Source organism: Carassius auratus, chromosome 41 (genome assembly GCF_003368295.1).
Source record: "Carassius auratus strain Wakin chromosome 41, ASM336829v1, whole genome shotgun sequence".
In the NCBI taxonomy this organism is placed as follows: domain Eukaryota; kingdom Metazoa; phylum Chordata; class Actinopteri; order Cypriniformes; family Cyprinidae; genus Carassius; species Carassius auratus.
In genome coordinates, this window is record NC_039283.1 from 4,704,695 (window position 1) to 4,728,867 (window position 24,173).

Genomic DNA, 24,173 nt, shown 5'->3' on the forward strand with positions numbered 1-24,173 from the left:
AGGGCTTTCTGTGAAAATACAAACAAGTACATTTAAACCTTATTCAGAGACAATAAAAGCTTGGTTGAATAAGCCAATGCAAGATTTACCTACTTGGGTAATACATGTTTTGTTGAATGAGAGTCTAAATCTTGAGCCTGCATGTTGAAAAAAAAAATCACCTTAACAAAAGCTCATTAAGATCGATTGTACCAATTAGCCTTGCCTGATGGCACAGTATAGTCTATTGAAGTCAAGACGTGCTGACTAGCATTTATATTCCAGACCTCCGGGCAAAAAAAAAAAAGTGTTGCTTTCAATACCCTTAAGTACAATGAATTGTTACAGGATCTCTTTCTCATCCTGAGGGGTTTCTGTGGTTTCAGCACCACAGTCAGTGAACAGCGCCAGTCAGTGCTCCCTGCAGCCAGCATTACACTTCTTATTACTTTTTCAATGGTTTTAAATGACTTTAATTTACTACTGTAGCATATCTGAAAGAGTGTATTCATTTTAAATGGCCATTTATTGTAGTGCAGTTGCTAATTGTGTGCTGAGTAGGCCTATACCAGACTTTTGGCCAAAGAAACCTAAAAATGTGCTTTCTTTGCTAATGTCTAAATTGGCAAGTTTTTATTGAAGTCAAAATTAGTACTTAGTACTAATTAGTATTAGTAAAATTTAAAATTTTGGGCTACCATCCACTCATAAAGCATGGATTAGCCTGGACATTATTTAATATAACTTTGATTGTATTAATCTGAAATAAGAATGTCATATACTGTACACCTAGGATGGCGTGAGGGTGAGTAAATCATGGGGTAATTTTCATTTTTGGGTGAACTATCCCTTTAATCATGCAGTGTATATTATATGTAAGTTATAACACAGTTACACAGTAAACACAGAATAACTAACCAGATAAGTGGAAGAAAGAAAGAAAAAAGCTTACGTGAATGCGAAGGGGTTTTCTTAGCGCCCTGATTGCATTGAGGTGCCAAAAACTACCCACGTTCTGAGAAAAGCTTTATTACCCTCCCTCAAATCCCTCCTTAGCAGAGAGAGAGAGAGAGAGAGAGAGAGAGAGAGAGAGAGAGAGAGAGAGAGAGAGAGAGAGAGAGAGAGAGAGAGAGGAAACCTCTGCTTTAGACTCTTTTAGACTCAGCTCAGAGCGCGGATCGTTTCGGCGAAGGGAAAGAGCATCTGCAATCGGCCATTCAGCAAATTCGTGAGAGAGTTGACCGGTCAGTTGAAGACAAGCGCTCCTGGTTTGAAATCACGCGAGCTAAAACATTACTCAGATTAAAAAGTACCACAGTACTGAATTAGCACTGGAATGTATATTTTCACATCACTGTACAGACGTTAACTTTGGGGAGGGTGTTTGAGGAGGACATGACCTCAGTTTAAGTGTTTCTTGTCTTGGATATAAACAATAAACGCGTGAGTCTGTGGAACTGAACAATCCTGCCATCCAGAGCAACATCCAGTAACGACGTCTGGACTGGAGAGCAGGTGCTTGTCTCATCTTAAAGAGGAAAACAGTCAGAGGATGTGACACAAATATGGGACGGTGTTTCCGATTGGCAATCACAGCAGATTCGTATTTTATCGGCGTGTACGTGTAACGCCGTCCAGTATAGTGACTGAAGCGACCGGACCAGCAAACAGAGACGTCCTCCGGCTACTTCCACTCGGTATAACTCCTCCAAGATCACCTCTAAAGTAACTTGCACGACTGGAGCCCGCTCATGGGTGCCGCTGGACCGGATGGCGTGCTACTACCTTGTGATCAGCTCCACGCATCTCAGCAATGGACACTACCGGAGCATCAAAGGAGTTTTCCGGGGTCCGCTCTGCAAAAGCACCGGAGGCGAATCACCGGTAATACTACTCACTCGTCGTTTTTGTTTATTAAACATCGCCACGATGCGCTATTAAACACGTTTTGTTGTTTTGGATTGGTTTCGTGTTTTAATTGTCTTAAACTATGTTCATAAAGCGAATGCAGAACCTGGACATATACTTTTTTTTAGTTTTTTTTATGGCCATAGGCTACTAACTGACGTAGCTACCTTTGAATGAAATGTAAACAAGATAATATTTAATAAGCTAACTAAATTTTGCATTAGACAGTTAAATCCTTTGTTTTGTGTAGTAGGGATGATGGATTTTATGTAGGTAATGTATAAGGCATCACTGCATAGCCGATATCTAAGAAGATGTCGGGCTTGTGAGTCCATGAGGCATTTGTGACTTTATTTGTGTTGTGATCACAGACCCCTGACACTCTCCTATCAGAGACTGATGAGAGGTCTTGCTCTGTTGGGCTCAGATTATTGAGCTATGTTAAACTTCGACCTCGAGCACTGTTCTGGTACCCAACTATGGATGCCACCATGTTTATAAGCTTCAGCAACGGAAAAGGGAAATTCTCTGATGGTCCTAACCATCCTAAAACAGATCTAACTTTATGTACTCCCAAAAAAAAAAAAAAAATATATATATATATATATATTTACAACATAAAAAAACTAAAGGGTATGCTGATTATTATTATTATTATTATTTGTATGATTTCCTTTGAAACAATTTTCACAAATAACTACAAAAGCAAATAGCATGTAACCCATTTATTTTAACATCAAATTTAGTAGACTAAAATTTTATTTTCTTGTAAACGTACTCCAGTAATTATTTATTTTTATATATTTTTTTCTGGTTGGGCAGTCAGGTGAGAAACAGGGACCACGACTGGTCTAAAGTATACAGATGTTTCCCATTCACAATGGGAAAGTGCCCATGCAACATTTTTCAAAAAGTTGTCCAATGAATCATCACATTTAATCTTTGGAGGGCGTCATTGGCTTCTTCTGCTGATGATATTGTAGTTATTTTTAAGTTTTTTTTAGTCAGCATATTTCATGACTTTAAAAGTTTCCATTTGTTGTTTAAAACTTAAAAAAAAGAGTGCAGCAAACATGAATTATATTAGAAAAATTCAGAACATAACAGGACATGTTTAGTGCTTCTACAGAGCAGATAGAAGCAAAAGATGGGAGCTGGGTGACAGAAAACATTTTGTCTTGTCCTAGCAATTTCACTTGCCAATGCTATTTCAGCCAGCATTATAATCCATTCCATTTACATTCTTCATTTAAGGCTGTGCTCAGTGTGCTGGTGTATGTGCCTAAACTTTGAGTCCGGTCCAGGCCTTTTCCTGTAAGGAAAATTATGTATGCTAATGAAGACTTGTACAAAATCAAAGACCGGCCTAAGTAAGCCTAATCAAATTGAGACTTGTACCTGATGTACCTTGTAAGTTGAGAGAGAGTAGTGTGTGTGTGTTTCATTTGGACTGCCCTGGATGGGCAGACAGTGCTGGCTGATTGAAAAGAAGCTGGACTCAGTGGTGATAGTTTTGATGGGTAATTTCATAGCAGCTGTTGTGAAGGGTGCATTTGCTCCATCTTAATAAATCAGAGTGCCATGTTCACTCTAACTCAAAACATGAGGAGGACACACACACACACACGCGCACACACACACTCATGCAGGCAAATATTCATATGCTGAATATGACTGCAGAATGAAATGCTCAAGTTTCTCAGCCGCTCTGACTGACAGCCTCTGTTGTCTTACATCACATGCACATTAATAATCATTTGCATATGTTGCAGTGAAGTGCTCCCAAAATGTCAGATATGCAATAAATCATTTAAGCTTTGCTATGTCTATAGCATAATAATCCCTTCACTATGCAACATTTAGGGTACTTTGTGTAAAAAGATTAGGAGATGTTGAGGCCAAAAGAAAGTGGGAACTATATTCATTTATAGAGGAAGAAACATTGGCAGTTATTCAGTAAATGCTCCAGTTGTTCTCTAGCCCTGCACTAGAGGGCACCTCACTGGTGCATAGGTGTTCAAGGTTCAGTGATATAGAGTATAATGTTGGACGCAATAAAGGAAAGGAAAAATGTAGTTTAAAACACGTGCCAGTTCATGGGAATTGAAATGCATTTTTAAATCGTGTTTTCTGAGGTGTACTTATAATCTAAAGATGTATTATTTTAACCAAAGTCATAATTTTGATTATAAATGATCATTTTAATAAATTTTGTGCTCTGATTTGATCGCTCCATTAGAAGGGGCGTGTCTTCTGTGTTACTTCAATATAAATGCCCACTACTATGACTGGCTAACATCTTTAAATATGAAATGAGCATTACAGGTGGAACTCTCTCTGGAGTTTTTGTTGTATTTTCACTATAACAGCTGCCAATATTAACTAATTGTGAAAAATGTTAATTATATCCTAATTCTTAGGACTATTCCTGTTGCACATAGTCATGTCTACAGTACACACAATGCAATGATCTCCTAATTGCAATGTTATTTATGCACTCTCACCAATACTTTCATCTTAGCTCACTGTAAATTATTCCTGATTTTAATGGGAATTTTGGAGAAAATGCAGAAATCTAAATACTAAGATTGAGGCATGATTCTCCTGATTTCATATCATTTTGGAAAGGTAGAAAGAATAATTTAATATGTTAAATTTGGCATTTTTAAAAGCTTGCTGTGTGTTTTTATTGTTGAGTAAACTCTTATACTCTGTGTAAATATCAAGAACATTTTGATTTTCAAATTTGAATTATGAATTATTATGAAGTATTAACAATTACAGAATATTAAGAAAGTGTTAAGTCCTGCATCGGTCAAGTCTTCTGCATATTTTGAAGTTTATAGAAACAAATTAATTTAAAACATAAGAACTTGATGCCAAAAAAAAAAAAAAAATTCTAAGCATCACTATTTATTTTGTAAATATTATGTTTTTGGGGAATCTCATTACATTACATTTAACCTTGCTCTGTAATAGATATCATCATACATATCAAATAATATCATTATGATATAATTATATCTTACATATCATGCTATATTATATTATATCATACTTTAAGTGCCATTAACACAAGCTCTGACTCATTTCTTGTTTGTTTGTTTTTAGTTGGTTGGTGACATCTTTGACCCTACACCTATAAAATAATTTTTTTTTAAATAAACACATGCTCATCATGAAAGAGATGCATTCATACAGTCAGTGTCAGTTTTTTTGTACTGTATTCTCTGACCTGCTCAAAGGGGTTAATCCAAGTTCTCTCCCCCTAGACCAGCATACATTGCTATAAATGAGAGATTTTGTGCAGATTCTGTTCATAAAAATCTTTAGAACAGCAAAAACAGCTGAATCTTGCTGTGTTTTCAATGGCACAGCCTTAAGAGTCCAAATCTAAACCTTTCCAAATGTTCCCCATCATTGAGTCTTATATTTAACTCATTGGACTGGAATGTCTTATTCTCAGTGTGGTGTCCCAGAGTACTTATTTGGATCAGCTTTCCGCTACAGCAGTCAACACCTGTATGCCCTGTGGTCCACCCAGTATTATCAAGCTTGTCTTATGGGGCTCCATCTCCACTTTTTGTGGAGAGGCTCCAAACCGATCTTATGCTGAACTTGCTCAGTATCTGGGTTATTTCCTCTCACTCTGCCCATGACACTGTGTGGATATTTTACGCTGAGCGGCAGCAGGGACCTGGTTTCCATTCCAAACTGCCATCTCCCACCACATTTTTAAAACATGGAACCACTGAAGAGGCATATGTTGATAGCTCTGCCTGCATGAGAGAGACACAAATGCACAATTTATGTGCAGAGGCAATGAGTTTTAATTAGTTCTAAAACATTGCAGTTATTGCATTAGAGTGAAGGGACTTGTCAGTTTGAGTTGGCTGCTACTGAGATAAAGAGGCATTTTTTCATTTCTTTGTGTGCATTCAATATGTTAATATATATACATGCTTAATTATTATTTTTTTTTTACTAATATTTGACCTTTTTTCCTATAAAATCGAAGTCATGTGGTACGACCAAAATGCATGTTGGAATAATGATTAAACTATGTGCCCAACTATGTAAACATACTGTACATCATAGTCACATGAACTGTTCTTACATCATTGTACTCTCTGCTTTAGGTCTGAGCAATAGTTCTACAATGGATCATAATGGCATGATATTAACTGCAGCAGGCAGCATTTCATGTTTTACCCGACCAGTCAAATGATCTTTAATGACTCATGAGTGTTATTATGGTCAGGAAATGTCATGGTGATTTGAAAAACCACTGGCTACCTAATGTCTTCTTAGTTAACACATTTATTTAATTAATATTATGTGGTTATGGATTATGCAGTTTGTTGTTCATGCTACTTGCATATTAGCTCTTAAATTCTTCTGAACTGCTGCCAGTCAACTGATATAATGCCACTGTGTGCTTTCTTGTTAAGAGCTGCCAAAGAAACTGTTATCTGTGATGCCACAACTTGTATTTCTGACACAGTACCAAATAAAGAAATTAATTAACAAAAACTAGCAGGCGCTCCTAAGTCTTTTGGCCCTGTAGGGCTGTCATGTGGAGAGGGAGTTTTTCAAATATACCCTACAAACACACACTAATGAGTGAATACTGTAGTAGTGTTTTGGAGACATTGCCAGAGTTCTTCTGGATTGAGTCTGTCTCAGTTTGTTCTGTTTCTTCATGTTATTCCAGACAGACCGATGATGATGAGATCAGATCTCTGTGTGGAGCACTGGCTGTTGTCAGACTCCTTGTGCAAACAAAAGTCTCACTGGATTATTACAATTAATGGAAAAATCATGTTTGGAAATATAAACTGATATTTCCTACTGACACACTACAGCAAAAGATAGAAATAACTGACTTAATACCCTTTTTTGTTGGTGACAATACTAGTGGCCTAGGACTTTTGCACAGTGCTGTGTGTCTATATAGTGGTCAACCAATATTTTTGACAGCCGATGCTGATATCTTGGCAAGCAAGGTGTCTTATGGCTGATATAAAGCCTAGATAGATAGATAGATATAATTTCTATTTTAATATTTAAGACATTTGAAGAAAACTAATAATATTATAACCTTATTATAAATTATAGTAATGTTTAATTTTGGGTTTACCTTAACTAAATTGCTCAATGACTTCACTCAGTATGCATAAAAATCACCTTGTCCTGTCCTGTTATATTTACTCAGTTTACAAGCATTGGTATCTTTTTTGGCATGTGATTAGGTGGCTCCCTGTTACATTATATAATGCTATAGTGCTGTTATATGGCTTTATATTAAGTTATAATAATGATTAAATGTTAATTTGATACTTTATTTGTTCTTTTTCTCTCTATTGCAAATGGCTTACTAATGATTCCGGCCATTCTGGTAATAAGTGGCAACTGCTGTACTTAGCTCAGCTCTTTTTGAGGTGCTTTAGTGCTGTTGCTGTGCTAATGGAGTGTAGCAGTCGGCATTTAATATTCAGCCCCAGGCCCGGCCGCAGCCGTCCTCTGAGTTTGCCTGTCTGGAACTCTTTGTGTTGGGGTCCTGGGGTTCACGTTAACATGGCCAGAGAGCTCTCATCACACAGGAAGGCTAATGAATCACTCTATCCTTTCGGTCTACAGTGCAGAAAAATACAAACAAAAGTGGGCACACAAACACACAGACCTCGCTCAACACACAGATGGACCCTTCTTACTTAAACACATTTGTAGGTCATTTCTGCAGCGCTAATTTGCCCGATTAACTGATTAAATGCTTTATGAGGGTCTAATTAATCAAAGAGGTCATCCTACATTCGCATACACACAGCGGCACATTACAGCGATTCCCTGTGCCTCCAGTCTTTTTGCTTTTAATCTGAAAAAAAAAATCCCGACATAGCATGGGAGGAAGTAACAATAGACGAGAAATCTATTGTTTTCAAACCGTAGGCAGAATTGGATGTTCATTAATGGCCCTCACTTACTGTAATTATGCAATGAATTAAAAGAAAGGTGAGGTAGAAGACAGAAGGAAATAGAAAGCGAGAGAGAGGGAGAGTGCCTGAGGCTGACGCAGCTCAAAGTATCTCAGCCTCACACTGTTTTAACAAGGTTGGTGAGAGGCAGAGAGAATGACAGAATGGGTCTTGCTGCGTACCGGCAAATACACAGCCTAAATGGCTTGAGGATTTTATAACATGTTTGAAAGCAATTTGTCCAGGCATTCAAAGGCCATTCTAATCAGGGGAAATGATTGTTAATGGCCTGTAAGTGTTTCTAAATGGGTCTAGAGGAGAGAGGGAGGGGAAGAGAGGAATTTATTCACATTTCTCTCTAAGGATCCTTGTTCCCTCTCTGTCTCTTCAGGAAAATCTTTTCTAAGAATAATGGTTAATGATAAGCTTCATTTGAGGAGTGAATGCAATGCTGATAAACAAGATTAGCAAGAACATCTTTTAAGTTATCTCATCTTATCTTATCCACTGATCCATCCCAGTCTGGCGGAGTTCGAAAACCCAAGACAGACATATTTCAGATGCCATTTTCACATTTTCCCAACATTTTTCAATAGTTTGTCTCTAAAATGTATTAAAATATAAATTGTAGTTTGTAAATATTTGCAATAATGTAATAATTATTTAAAATAATAATTCACAATGTTGCTATTTCCCTGCATTACTGATCAAATAAATCCGGCCTTTGAGAGCATAAGAGACTTCTTTCATAAATGTATAAAAAAAATCTTACTGACCTAATTTTTGAATGGGGTTTATATTATTTTATTATTATTATTATTTTAACGCTTGAGGTTTATGCTTAAGGTTGTGTGTTCTTGTGTTGAGTAAAAATCTTTTCTAGGTGAAGTTTGGAGGCCGGTTACTACGGTAGTTGTAAGAGTGAATTGCTACAGTAAGTCTGTTGTCATGGGGATAACATTGCCAGAGGTGAAGGTAGAAGTTGTGTGGTTCCCATTTTTTTTTTTTTGTTGCATCAGATGATTGGAAAAGAATGAGAGAAGGAAAATGTTAGCACTTCTGTGGCTAGAGCTGGACTGTGTGTTTCAGGTTTGTGAGGTGAAGGTGAAAACTAAATGTCCCCAGGATTGTAAAACCTGAAATAACCACATGTGCATGTACGTTATGAAAAATGTATATTTTTTCTCACATTAGTGAGATTTGCTTAAGATTGGATTTAGCAGTGTTTTAAAATTATTAGTGTTTTTAAAGATTAACATTTAAGTGAGCATTACAAAACGGCAGAGGTAATCAAAATGTTAAAATATGGGAATTAATTGAGCATGCAAAATTAAATATCCTGTTGCCAATAAACCTCAGCCAGTAATGTATATGGTACCAATATATTCAACATACAGCGTACTGTTTTACTCCCAGAGCTATGTGTCTTTATTTATGATATGTGTGTCAAGATGAATTACTGTGTAGTGGCTCACAGTTATGTTATGTGTGTGTGTGTGTGTGTGTGTGTTGCTGTTGTTGTTAATGTATGCATGAAGTTGTTGTGGAGCTCTAATTTTGAGTACAAAGCTGAGCAGAAACCATCCGTTGAGAGTACTAATTAGGACCTGGAGATTTTTTCAGGCAGGGTGTTCTGACATTTAGCCACACAGTAACCTGCTATAAACAGACTTCAAGAGAGAGGTTTTTATATGAGTTATGCTACCTGTCACTATCAATATGGCTGCCGATGTACTCAATGAACTAAGATATCTCCAGAGAGAGTCTCTCTCTCTCTGTGTGTGTGTGGATTTTAGTGGGGTTTTAGTGAGGAGCTGAGGAATACAGTCAGTGATGGTACAACAAGCACGCTAATTTTAATTCGGCTGATAATGCTGCAACGGGGTAAATTTAATACAGCAGAAAAAAAATAAAAATGGCATTTTGAGAGTGGAGGGAGACTCATTCTCTGTGTTTTTCAGCATCCAAATCAGTACAATGAGAGCCGAAGCCGCTTAATAACAGAATTATTCATGCTTTTCCTTTCGTCTTCCGTCTTGCAGACATTAAAATAAACTTTACTTCAATTTTCTGGGCCTGCTCTAGCAGAAAGCTTTGTCTCCCTGGACATTACTTCACAGCATCTGTTTTCATACACGTTTCTGAGGAAAAGATATTGCAGTGGTTATTAGTAGATGTAGGGTACAGTAAATGCATTGTCACAGCAAGCACCATAAAAAGCATACAGGCTCAATAATAATCAGTTTACTGTATCAATCACCTTATTTCTGCGCTGCTATCCATTAAGCATCTTGACTAACTGTGCTTGATAATTTATGCGTAGGTAGGTACAAGTCAGGGCACAAATTTAATTCTTGACAAGAACCAAATATAAGTAAAAAAAAACTGGCTTGTAATACAATGACAATGACTTGTCAGTTGGCTGCTAGCCTTATAGGGAAATAAAACAGCAAATATTTTCATAGTGACACAACAAATCATGCAAAATGAAGTTTTGTGGAAAATATTTATTGTCTGGTAAATTTAGTGTCACACAGTTGTTTCACAGCTTCTTCTCATAAAATTTGCTAAAAGTAAAAGTTTGTTGGTTTGTTGAAAAAGAACAAATAAAGTATCAAATTAATTCGTTTTTTTTATTATTATTAATTAATATATATGGGTCAGGGTTTTTCAAACATCAAAACAATAAAAGTTTAATACATCTCTGTACATTAAAATATTTAATTAGATTTTTTCCTACGCAAACAATAAAGGCAATCCTAAATTTGTACCATGAATTATTAGAAGACTAAAATGCCATTTAGTGCAACAATAGATGTGCATATGTGTCTATATATTTATTTATGTAATTTATTTATTAAAGAGTGAGCAAACTCTCATTATGTCATGTAGCTAAATGAGAGCATATTGATCTAATCAAAACCCACTCAAGCACTCTCTGAGGAAATCTCATCTTTGTGTTAATTGCATAAGTGAAAAGAGCTGCCCTCAAATGAACTGCACACAGACACACACACACACACACACTTGCAATATACAAAAGTTTCAACAGTAGCTTCAACGTGTGCAGTCTGTTTGTTGATTATAAACTATATGATTAGAAATGCTGCTCATTACCCACTTCACACTGTAATATTAAGATGTTTCATTCATCATTACTGGGATTTATAATCTCCTGCAGAGAGCAGTCTTTATACAGCTGGTCTGTTTGCTGTATTCAACACTCTTAACACTGTTATTCCTTTCCTTTCTCAGACAGGAATGAAGGAATACTGGTGAAAAGCTTATTGTGTTTGTTTGTGAGTCTTTATCAGTGGCATGGCCTTAATCACAATCATGGCTGATCAGCTTGATGAAGAAATAATTATATTAAAACATACAAAGGTAAACACAGGTAATTAATTTCTTTGGCCTCTTATTGACCCCTTTCTAACCCTTTATCCCACTTGCATCCCTCTTACCAAACCCTCACGAACACACTAGCCTCACTTGCTGTGCTGTAGCTTTCAAAACATCTGTAATTATGCCATGTGATGTGTTGTAAACTGGTGTAGTGATGTCTGACAGTTTGTGACTTTGTAATTATTACTTTTGCAGTATGATTATGTTTAGCAGTATCAAACAGTAATTAAGTGAAGTGAACTGTACAAAAACATTTATAGATCATATACTTATACTATATTAGAAAATATTGCTTTAACTCTTTAAATTAATGTGTCAGATTTAACCATCAGTTTGCTGGAATTTGTCCATTTACAAAAACATTTTTTTAGGGCTGTCAAACAAAATTAAATATATGTAAATATATGTAAACATATAATATAATATTTTAACAAACTGATATAGCAAAGTCAAAAACAATACAAAAGATACTTATTTAATTTTATTGTCTTTTATAATATACTTGACATTTTTCTCACACATTATGAATATATTTTGTCACACTTTTCATACATGGTTGCTTTTAAATATTTTAGGCTTCGAAAAGTTTAAATACCACTTCTTAAATGTCCAAGCATTTTGGCATTTTGGAAATTAATTAATACAGTATGTGCATCAGTGAATATAGATTGAGCTATACCCTGTCAGAGTGTTTTGTTAGTAGTAGTTTGAGAGACTCAGACTGACAAAGCTAATATGAGTTGGCTGTAAGTATGAGCTCATCTCAACTAGCAACAGATCCTAAATGGAGCCAATATTTATATGCTTCCTGATGTATTTTTACCCTCATAACTTATTTAATTATGATGTTGTTTTATTATGTTGCTGTTTCCCTCTGGCTTTCATTTGGCAGTATAATACATTAGCAGTTTGCAGCAATAAGAGAATGACTCAGTTTTTTCCATGCTGACTCGAGGGCATTCACTAGACCAAAATGCATTGCTACGGGCGTAGTTAAACTCATGGGGTCAAGGTTACAGTGACAGCGGGATCCTGGAGGGTGTGATATTATCTCTTTGCTTGTCTGTGTTTGTCTGTGCATGTTTTATATATCCAGTTCCATCCTCATTTCCAAGTCAGTTTAATTATTTATTTACATTCATCTGTATTTTTGGACTGAGGTCAGTCGACAAGGGCAAGCAGAAAGTGGTAGCGTCTGACCATGAGAATAAACAGTGGTCTGTTTAGGATGCGAACACCCGTGGAAACCCTTCTGAATGGAAACAGGAAGCAAACAGGAAACAGTGTATGATTTTTTTTTTTTTTTTTAATTTGACATGTGCATGCATTTTTATATCTGTTGACATGGAACATGCTTGATGTTAGAAGGTCAGAATAGTTGTTGTCTTCTCAACTCCACAGAAATGTCCAGAAGAAGTTTGTATCTGAAAAGCATTTTGGCTTTGGGTCAATTGATTTTTCTGTTGTTTACAGCCTTTAAAGGATTTAGATGACATCCTGTTTTGCAAGCGTCTTATGCTTAAAGGTAAATAGGTTTGTGTTCATGTGTGGGTTCTTTGATCTTAACAGCATGAATAACCTAAATAATGATGCAAAACAATTCTTATGTGGACAGAAGCCAACTCTTGACAATCTGCCAGATTCACTGCTTTGATAGCATATGTGTATATAATATTTTAACCCTTTACACATCTGCAGGTACAGGTACTGAAACTCTAAGCCATGACTATGTAACCTTGTGGGCCAGATTTACTAAACAAGGCAGAAGAGACTGCAATCCCATTAAAGCACAAATGGGAGTGGAAAGTTCTGGGGCTGATTTACTGACAATGTGCAAATTACAGAACACAGGTGCAGCTATCTCATTTACATAATGACCAACACAATCTACCAAGAGCAACACAAATTAGCATAGGGTCACAAACAAGTAGTGGTAATCAGGCTAGTGTAAAACAGGCACAAAATGGGTTAAGAGATGCTTTTTGTGTGTGTGTGTGTGGGGGGGTTACTGGCACAAATGCAGTTGAACAAATCAGTGTTGTTTTTGGCAGACCTTTTAGTTTTAGTCTTAGTTTTAGTCTTTTGGACGAAAATGCTTTTTAGTTTTAGTCACATTTTAGTCACTTATAAACTTGATAGTTTTAGTCAAGTCGACGAAAACACAAGTTTTAGTTAAGTTTTAGTCGACGAAAACGCAAAAAGGTTTTAGTCAAGTTTTAGTCAATTTTTGTAAAAAACAAAAAAGTTTTAGGTTAAAAAGTATTGGAAATGTACTTAGGTTTGACAGGTTGTAACGAGTGTTGCAATTCATAAAACAACAGTTAACCTTAAAAGTGTTGCATAATAAACTAGACTTTCTCATTGATGGAGATGCAGTGCTGCCAAGCTGTACTTCATGGTTGCATTTTGCAGAAACCTTTTATCCACATATTTCAAGTTATATTTTTTCCATGAATTGATGCTCTTCTAAAATTTCAGCACATTGCCTATTTTCACCAGTAATCACAGTAATAAAGGAATGGTTTAAAGTTTAAACAGCAAAAAACTTTGAGCCACTACAACATTACACACAGATAAAGTGGTAACAGTGGAATCACTGTTTTACTCCAAAAAAGCCAGGAATAGAAATATTCTTACTTTGGCAATTGTGGCTTTATTTGAAAAAATTGCTTAAGTGCAATGAACAACGTGCCCAAAATATAAGCTATTGAGGAACACATACTTATGCTCTACAACTTGTGCTTCAACTTGTCTGCCAGTGCAACAACAAGATGCATATTATTTGTAAACACAAACATCATACAACCCTGTCTAATAAAAGTGACACAAACATTCAGAGATGCAAACACATGTATGGTCAAAAAAGAGAGAGTTATCGAAGCCCTCATCCCGCAGCAAATATCACAATTTTATATATATATATGGATGTAAAAGAGCTAAGAAGTGTATGTATTTATATAGCCTACACTACACACAAATAATATACAATTAAATTATGCTCATTTTAAATGTATTGTTTAGGCTAGGTATAAAAATATAGGCTTTTAATAATCTTTCAGTGCGCAAAACCATGATAATATGAAACAATTCAAAACAGAAAAACAGAGCACACAAAGCGCGTATCCACACCGCGTGTGCAGAATGATGTGCTCAAAGCAACATGGAGTCACAGTGTGCTGCGCTGCTCAAGTGCGCATATAAAAGTACGTGCAACCCCGCCCCAGGTGCAGCCCTGCCTCGATCTGCAGGCTGCAGCCGGGTGCTTCTCCAAAACAGGCAGAAATGAAATGCATTGTGAACGTCAGACTTATAATCATTTTCGTTCCATCTCGTCTTGTCAACGAAAACTCGAAAACGTCTTGTCATGTTTTAGTGAAATTAGAGCCATTTTTAGCTAGTCATCGTCGCGTTATCGTCATAAAAAAAGGTGCGTCAACGAAATCATTTCGTTGTCGTCATCGTTGACGAAAACAACATTGGAACAAATGAACAACTCATAAAATGCACACGTAATAAGGTTAACCATGCATTTTTCATTGCCCATTTTAACCATGTCTTGCAAAAGAAGGTTTGTGAAAAAAAGTTAGTCAGTCTGGCCATATGATGGCAAATAAACCTATAACAAATTCAAAACTGAGGTTTACATTTATATGTATTTTTAGATATGCAGACTTCTTCTATCATTAGTAAAATCTATTTAATTTAATAAAAAATAGTTTGCACTATAATACTGCATTTTATTGTAATAGAATAGAATAGAATAAACGTCACACTCAGTGGGCTCATAAATTTCCCCTGTGACCTTGCTATTTTCATGTACTGTATGCTTAATCCATTAAAATTAATTTCATTTAATTATTAATATGTATGAATACCGCTGAGAGTTTTGTTTCAATTGATTAACTTGCTTTAGTGAGAAAAGTGCTTTAGGCAGGACATAAATTTATAATCTGATATACTCTTGCATGTGTGTATAAATCTCTTTAGGTATGTCAGTAGGGGCGAGTCTGAGCATTTAAGCAAGTTAGACATTTTTTAGAACTCTCTCTTATCTGCGCGAGTGCCTTTTTTTGTCTGTGTTCTGTGCTGATTGGATCTCTTCATGTGGATGTGTCTTTTTGTGCACATTTCTCCCTCTGATGAGCTATTCAGTTATTCACAATACACTCATCAGGCTCACAAAGATAAACCCAAACACAGTCATTACAACCAAATGTGAGTGGTTAAGTGTGTGCGTGAAGACCAACTGCTTTCTGTTTTTACGTTTTTAAGGCACAGCAGGAGCGGTCCATCTTCCCTGTACTCAACATGCCTTCGGCAAAATCACTCCATCTTTGGAAAAATTGTAAAATCCACTCCCAGCCCTGGCTTTCAGTCTGAGTCACAAACATGCACCAGTATATTAGTTTACGGTAGCAGTGGTGGGTATTCAACCTGAAAAAGCATAAAATAGCATTTTTGGTGAAACTACCCATAATGCATCAGTGCCTCTGCATTTCAGTCATCTGATAAATCTCTGTGCTGTTCTATATATGCACCACTTTCTCATTAAGATAAATAACTTGGCAAAAAAAAAAAAACTCCACCATCCAGGCTTTCGGGTTTAGAATTATTCTTTCCCTCACACATTTGGCCTTATTTGCGAAACATGAGCTGAACAAATTTTTGTAAATCCATTCTGTATAAATTGTCCCATTGAACTGAACGCAGCAATTTACATAAGAATGTTTTAGAATGCATTCATTCTACTTTTGTTACAAGAATAAGGCCTGTTTCATATCGCACTCATAACATTACATCAGGAAAGCTTTGTAACTGAAGCAGCAGGTTTACTTTGTGCTATCATACTAATAGCATTTCTGCTTTAAAGAAATAAACCATTTTAATATTAAACAATCAGAAATTATAAAATGGCTAACAGGGGCTTCTTTTTGAGAATTACCGTAATCCTCACGTAATCTGATTTACATAAGGCGGGTGATCATATTTACATCCAAATTGTAATTAATTTACATGCAAGCAAATCCAAATGACAAAGTGTAGGTTTGTGTTTAGCAGACTGATTAAATAGTCTGAATTCAGTCAGATTTACTGAATAGAATATGTAGTGTAGTGTTTAGCAAGCGTAAGATTGTGGGTTTGATTTCCAGGGAACACCTGATAGGTAAAATGTTTTAGCCTGAATGCACTGTAAGTCACTTTGGATAAAAGCGTCTGCTAAATGCATATATATATATATATATATATATATATATATATATATATATATATATATATGTGGTATTTTCTTTCTTTCTTTTTTTTTGTGCCCCGAATTAGTGTATTTGCTTCAGTTACACCAAGTTGTATTTTAAAGTGCATCAGAACTTTATTACAAGTTAATAACTTTTTTTTTTAAGTGAAATTTATGAGTGTTTTCATATCATCCATCTTTGATCCCTATACAAATGAGGGGGAAGATTTCTGTTCGCGCATCAGTCTAAAGTATTGCACTTATAATCATTCTGGTGTGACTCTCTGCCCCCTCACATCCATTAGTAATGCCTGAGCATCCTGACTGATGAGGAGCTCTGTTCGTCAGGCCTGGGAATACTCCATCACGTAGGGTGGGCGGCTGCCATTACCATAGATTACACGCTCCTGTTCCCCTTAAGATTACCTATGTGTGTGCGTGTATGCATATGTGGAGGTGTTTGTATTCAGAGCTGTGGGTTTGTTTACTCATCAGCCCTCTGTGTGGATTCCATACTGATGTTCTCTGCAAGGGAGATTGTGTCAATAATGTGGCTGCACTCTGTTCCAAAAACGTGGCATTTTTCAAAACGGCTCATCTGACCAAACTGCTCTGACTCATCAGGGCAGGTGTCAGTAATATGATATCATGACATCATGATTTGACTACCCATCACCCGCCTCCCACGTTCATCTGTGGCCACATAATAACCAGGAAGATGATAAAACCACCTGCTCTGATACATTTACGCCTTGTGTATGACAAAATTTCCACACAGAATGATTATGTTATGTCACATTACAAGCAGTTTATGACAGTCATTGATTCAAATCAGCATGAGATAAGATCCCGGGGCAGCACTAATTTGATATCATCAACGCTCTTGTCACAGTAACATTTCGAGGCTGTAATTTGAATTATCTGTCCAGTATTGCTGTCAGATAACTTCTAGTTGCAGTTTCTACTGCAGGGTACTCCATTAAGTTGCAGTGTTAACTTCTATCAAGCAATGAATTACTTGTGTGTGTGTATATCTGGTTGTGTTTAAAATTTCTATTTGGCCTCATCAAAGTTATTTTTAAGGTAAAATAAGTTAAATTCTGGTAACTTCTGATGTAAATCAGTAAAATCTCAGACTGTAACAGTATGTTAGACCACTTTTAAAAATGCATTTTATTACCAGTTGTCACTTTATATATTAAGCTTCATTGGGATAAATGACATTTGATTGTATGAAATTTTTCTACACTACATTCACTACAAACTTTATTTAACAGTGTTGTTAATTTATTAGTGTTTGTAAATATGAATTAAAGTTACGATTAATTTTAAATGGAGAACCCGCTGTTCACTTTTCATTTGGCTTTGCTGATCGAACTTATAAAGAGTTTTTCAATGTTCCTTTCCTCTTGGCTAATGCTCATTAAATTCAGCATCGAAGAACCGAAAGACAAATAAACACAGTGTTCGCGTGCCATCCGAGTTGCGTCTCTGTGTGTGTGTGCGCACTTTGCACATGTGCGGCAGAACTGAAGAGACGTTGTGCGAGATGCGGATTGTGCATGCGCTTCAGGTGCATGTCAGACAGCAAGACGAGACGGCAAAGAGTTGTTTTCTGCAACTTATTGAACTTAATAACTTTTGAACGACAAGCTATTCTTTGGTATGTGCGTCGAACTAAAACTTTGACCTTTTGCGATGTTTTGATTTAAGTAGCCTATTATTAATATTATTCAGATATCGCACGCCATTGCAATATGCATATCGTGATATTTATATTTACGATATTTTGATAATTTCGATATATCGTGCAGCCCTAATTTGTGTGCTGAATTTAAGAGGTTGACTAAGCAGAATAATTATAATTATATTTATAACCCAGCAATATAACCCAGCCTGTTCTAATTGTTTATATGTATTAGTATGTAACGTTTACAATTAGTACAATGATTAATGCTAAAATGTAAAATTTGGAAAAATTACAACGATTAAAACTAGAAACTGCTATAAAATATATATATATATATATATATATATATATATATATATATATATATATATATTATAGTCGCTAATCCCACTAATACCTCTAAACCTAAACGTAAGTGTTTCTTTAAATTATGTACAGATAAAGAAAAACATGGCAGATAGATAAATGCATCACAATAATGTATTTATTGCAAAAATGTCAAACGCAGTACCAAAAGAAATCCAAATGACGATGCGTTGCATTTGCAATCCTCTCTGTTGGAATACAATGGTTTTGTGTGATGTACAGAGCCGAATTTTAGCTGTTAGTCACTGAAAACATTATCAAGATTAATATCTGGATTTGTCTGTAAGTCTGTAAAGTTTTAGATGCCATCAACACATCAATATTGTAAGTTTAAATGCTGTAAATACGTCAGTATTGTACATTTAGATGCTGTAAAATACATCAGTGTTTTAAGTTTAGATGCTTTAAATATGTCAGTATTGTACGTTAAGATGCTGCAAGTACATCAGTATTGTACATTTAAATGTTTAGATGCTGTAAATACATCAGTATTGTACATAAGTAAATGTACGTTTTGTAGAACCGCATTTTACGTCAAATACATTTGAATTCTCATGAAATCACGTTATATAACTACTTATAAATATGTAGCAAAATGAGTGAAACAACATGTCTGCCTTATTTTTCTAAACATTACATTTTTACAGTGTGAGTTGGCATAAATGTGTCTTCCCAGCATTCACTAATCCTTTATTCCTCCACTGTGCACTAATTTCCTCCGAGGGCAGCCAGTAGACTCTAATTGGGTTTATATTCATTGGTCTTGTTTTAAAAATGTAAGAGCTGCCATAGTCATTTTGAAAGAGGAAAATAAAGGTGATAGTGTCAAGACACCAATTTAAAGTGAAGAGCTGAACAAATAACTTGACGATGCAACAAAGTCGCATGGCCTGAGGCTCCTCTAATAAATGCTTTGTTTACAGTTGATCACATCCTGCAGTAGACTTATTGTCTATGTAGAGAGATTCATATTTACAGCTGATTCTCTGTAGTAGGTTGTTATAATCAGTTGTACATTTGTTCAAGGATGAACTGATTTAGCTATTTCTTATTTTAATCAGAGAGATACAGAATCCTCAGACGCGGCCTCATAAAATGCATGTCAATCAGGTGAGTTTATGAAGGGGAAACTTTTCAGGCAAGAAAATGCTGGTGAGGAAATTTATGATGCTGACAAGCATAAAAGCACTGATGATGAAACAGAGTCACTAATCATCACGGTTGTGTGTGTGTGAGGGATGGTTATAAGTGGATATGTATGTATGTGAACTGAAGTGTGAGATTTGTAATTTATGTTGTTAGTGGGTGGTAAAGCGATCTTATGATGTTATGCTGTTTAAAAAAGTTGTTCCAATCATTACCAACCCCAAATGGGATGCAGATCACGTAAGAATGGTCACGATAGAATACTATGCACTATGCATGAATGTAAATTTGTATGAGTGTTTGATGGGGTGGGGTATGGCATATGTATAGATGGATAGTATTCTCTCATGACCCCATCTGCATTCAGAGTATGAGATGTGTGTGATGATGAGATGGAGATGGAACAACAGTTTAATATTCACATTTATGCATTTGTCAGATGCTTTTATCTAAAACAACCAGCATTCAAGATGCAGAAGTGGCATTGACTGAGTGCCTGAAAACTGCTGGTGCAGTTTGCTAGCACTTGTATTAAGCAAGAGTCAGCACTCTTGTTTAAATTATAACCAAACACCAATTCTAACAGCCAAGATAAGGTTCTCACTTAATAACAGATCTGTTTACAGACTTTGACAAGCTGGTGCAGCACTCAGATACATGGGTAAGGGTGATGAAATGGTATTCCAACAATTTGTTTTGTTACAGTGTAAATATTAGTAACATTAAAAAATAAACTAACAAACACAGGAACTGCCTTTTCCCCATTGTTCTGCTCCCGGGAGTGCACCAGGACGGGGTTCGTCTACTACTAGTGGCCCCATTCTGGTCGGGCCAAGTATGTTTTCTCTGACATAATTTCCCTCCTCAACGGCTCTCCATAGCCCCTTTCACACTGCCATTCTGTCAAATACACGGGTAAAGTTTTCCGGCAATTGTTCCCGGGTAGCTAGATTTTGCACTTTCGGGCTGCCAGTGATGACCTGGGATATGTGCGTATTTTCACACACAACCCGTAAAGATCCCGTAATGACACATGACATCAGGGTGTGACGTGTAATGTACGAATTGAAAACGTTAGGCATGTTATACTTTCACTGAAGCAAGCAAACGATCTCGACATCAGCGCGGAAAGTAAGGAACTAACTGATCTCTGCTTCATTACAGTTTGCACATATTTTTTGTCGCGAACGTTGATCTTCCTTCAAAACAGCCGGTAAAAGAGTCGCGCGATAACTCGCGTCATCACTTCGACACAACATTAGATCTGGCTTTTGTTCATACAGCGCTCGTCCCGGGTTGAACCCGGCAATGTTACTAGGTCCCCGACCCGGGTTCAATACCGGAATCAATCCCGGGGCGTGTTTGCTTTCACACAGAAGACACACTTATATCATTTAATGTATTAAAAACTTTTTATGGCCTTATATCTGATGCTCCTCACTTTAGAAGTTTTTAAGGACCAGTGGGAGATCTGCATTTAAGATAAGTTTATTTATTTGAATGTATTTGAAGGGAAACATCAGTCCACAGAAATGTGTCATTGCCATTTTTATTTAATTTACCTATAATTCCTGATGATGCAGCATTTATGAGCGCCGAGTTGCTATGTGTTAAGCCGTTACGGGGGAAACCGCAATATTTCAGCACTCCTTGCCCAAATACTTATTTTTTTCTGAAGCATGGACATACTGGAGCATATAAGTAGACAAACAACACTAAATAAGTCTCACAACAAATAGCGCCTGAGCACTTGCTGAATGACAGAAAGCTGACGCCGGTTCCATTGCACATGCTTTTACAGCTGCTTAGTCTCTACATCACCTGCCTGTGATGTCTTGCCCATCCATTGATGTCTGTCTGTCTGTCACATTTGTGATGTTTCCTTGGAGCTCAGAGGAGGAATTGACACCTTTGATGCATTAGCAGGCAGAGCACTCTGATGCCCCAGATGAATCTCTAAAAGCCTGAGGATGAGTCTGGGGTGTATGAGTGCATTATCGGTACACAGGAGGCCCTGCTCTGCATCATGCCTCATTCACAACTCTCTTGACCTCACTAAACGTGCAATTTCACCGGCCTCAGCATTGCTGTTTCTTTCTCTAATTCTGTGCATTAGACCAACAGCTGGTCTCATCCCCACTGTTTCCAAACGTTGGCACAAACCAACAAAAATTTAACTCTGTCCAGAAAACCTCAGCAGACTGGAACCTCAACAGACTGGAACGATTTAAAATGTCATGGCTACAAAAAGATGAGAAATGCAATATATACAAGCAGTGGCCCCTGTCAGCCTTTTGCATTTATTTATTTGATTAGTTTATTATTTTATTTTTTCACTTGTAGAGACTGTGGAGAGACCGAACACAACAGCACTTATGTTATATTTATTTTTTCCCTTTTATTTGAAACATTCCCAAACGCATTAACTGAATTATCATGAAATATCTTGATTCTCACCTTTATAGATTATGCTGATCTACAGTATAGTGGGTGATGGTCAAAGTAACCTAATGATGTCATCTAAGTAAGGGATAATGTACATCCAGCCGGGTGTTTTCTCAGAATCAACCTCGACAGGGTAATCAGGACCCCAACACGAAGTGGAGTTATTACATGGCTCTGTGGAATACTTGATTCTGATTGGTCAGTCGTGACATATTGCGAGGTATGTTATCCCTAGATCAGTGGTTTTCAACCTGTGGGTCGCGATGGTATTGCATAATAACATCCTTTCATATATATAATTAAATAAGAAAAATTAAATATTAAACTGTAACTATGCCACTATTCGAGCTTACTGATTGGTTTAAGAATAAATTAATCAATTTATCTTAGATATTTTTTCTGCATATACAACAGAACACCAGCAGTTGTGCCAAGCGGTACCAGCCAGAGTTATTTTCGGTTCATTGCCAGTTAATTCAATAAAGAAAGTTAATAATCTAGCTTCTGAGTAATAAGTTATTAACCCAACAATAGCAAGGTCAGTACATTTTTTGCAGTGGGCCGTGAGTTGAAAAAGTTTGGGAACCACTGCCCTAGATAACAACCGGTAAAAGCAAAAGACAGAGGCTCATCCGGGTCACAGCAGTCGGCGCTGTACTCTAACTTGAACTATTTTTTCTTGGTGGAAGCTTTGCATTTGTTAGGCTAATAAAATATTAAAACTCAATTCAAAATGGTGTATTCAATTATTTCATATCGCTACTCGCTCTTGTTTCATTCAAACATGTTATAACGAGTCAGTCTGTTGTTCGTTATCTGGCTCGGCTCGGTGTTCATCTTCAGTTACATTTACATTTACATTTATTCATTTAGCAGACGCTTTTATCCAAAGCGACTTACAGATGAAGACAGTGGAAGCAATCAAAAACAACAAAAAGAGCAATGATATATAAGTGCTATAACAAGTCTCAGTTAGGTTAACACAGTACACGTAGCATGGGATTTTAACTAATATAATAAATAAAAAGAAAACAGATAGAATAAAAAAATAAAAGAATACAGCAAGCTAGTTAGAGGTCTTTACACATACACACACATACATATACAATCGCATAATAAATGAAAAGAAAATAGAATACAAAAAGATTAGAAAGGTAGTTAGATTTTTTAAAGAATAGAATTAAAATAGTGAGTGTTAAAGTAAGAGGGTCAAATAAAGATGGAAGAGATGTGTTTTAAGCCGATTCTTGAAGATGGCTAAGGACTCAGCTGCTCGGATTGAGTTGGGGAGTTCATTCCACCAGAAGGGAACATTTAAATTTAAAAGTCCGTAAAAGTGACTTGGTGCTTCTTTGGGATGGCACAATCAAGCGACGTTCACTTGCAGAACGCAAGCTTCTAGAGGGCACATAAGTCTGAAGTAACGAATTTAGGTAAATGGGTGCAGAGCCAGTGGTAGTTTTGTAGGCAAACATCAATGCCTTGAATTTTATGCGAGCAGCTATTGGAAGCCAGTGCAAATTGATAAACAGAGGTGTGACGTGTATTCTTTTTGGCTCATTAAAAATTTATCTTGCTTCCGCGTTAGAATTGGCTGGAAGACCTGCCAAGAGGGCATTGCAATAGTCCAGCCTGGACAGAACAAGAGCTTGAACAAGGAGTTGTGCAGCGTGATCCGAAAGAAAGGGCTTGATCTTCTTGATGTTGAATAAAGCAAATCTGCAGTGTGGTCTGAGAAAGTCAGCTGATCATCAATCATAACTCCAAGCCTTCTAGCTGTTTTTGAATGAGTTATGGTTGATGTGCCTAAATTGATGGTGAAATTGTGATGGAACGATGGGTTTGCTGGAATCACAAGCAGTTCTCTCTTCACTGCAGTTCAGTCAGTGTACTGTTTGAGTACATGAATTACTCTGGGATATTGGTTTGTTTGAACTCAGAGGGAGTGTCAGCCACATTAAAAAAGTTAACAGCTTAAGTCATTTGTGGCTTAATGCGTATTGTAGATGTGAACCATTTAAAACGAATT

The 24,173-nt window shown here is 36.5% G+C and overlaps 1 protein-coding gene across 1 annotated transcript in view; it reads left to right on the forward strand.

Moving 5' to 3' along the window:
- Positions 1–1,086: 1,086 nt before the first annotated feature.
- The window catches only part of LOC113059864 (G patch domain-containing protein 8-like), an 81,680-nt gene continuing 58,593 nt past the window's right edge, over positions 1,087–24,173 (forward strand). Inside the window, exon 1 of the mRNA XM_026228504.1 lies at positions 1,087–1,863. Coding sequence (XP_026084289.1) covers positions 1,750–1,863 — 114 coding nt within the window. The 5' untranslated portion in view covers positions 1,087–1,749. The remainder of the gene's footprint in view (positions 1,864–24,173) is intronic.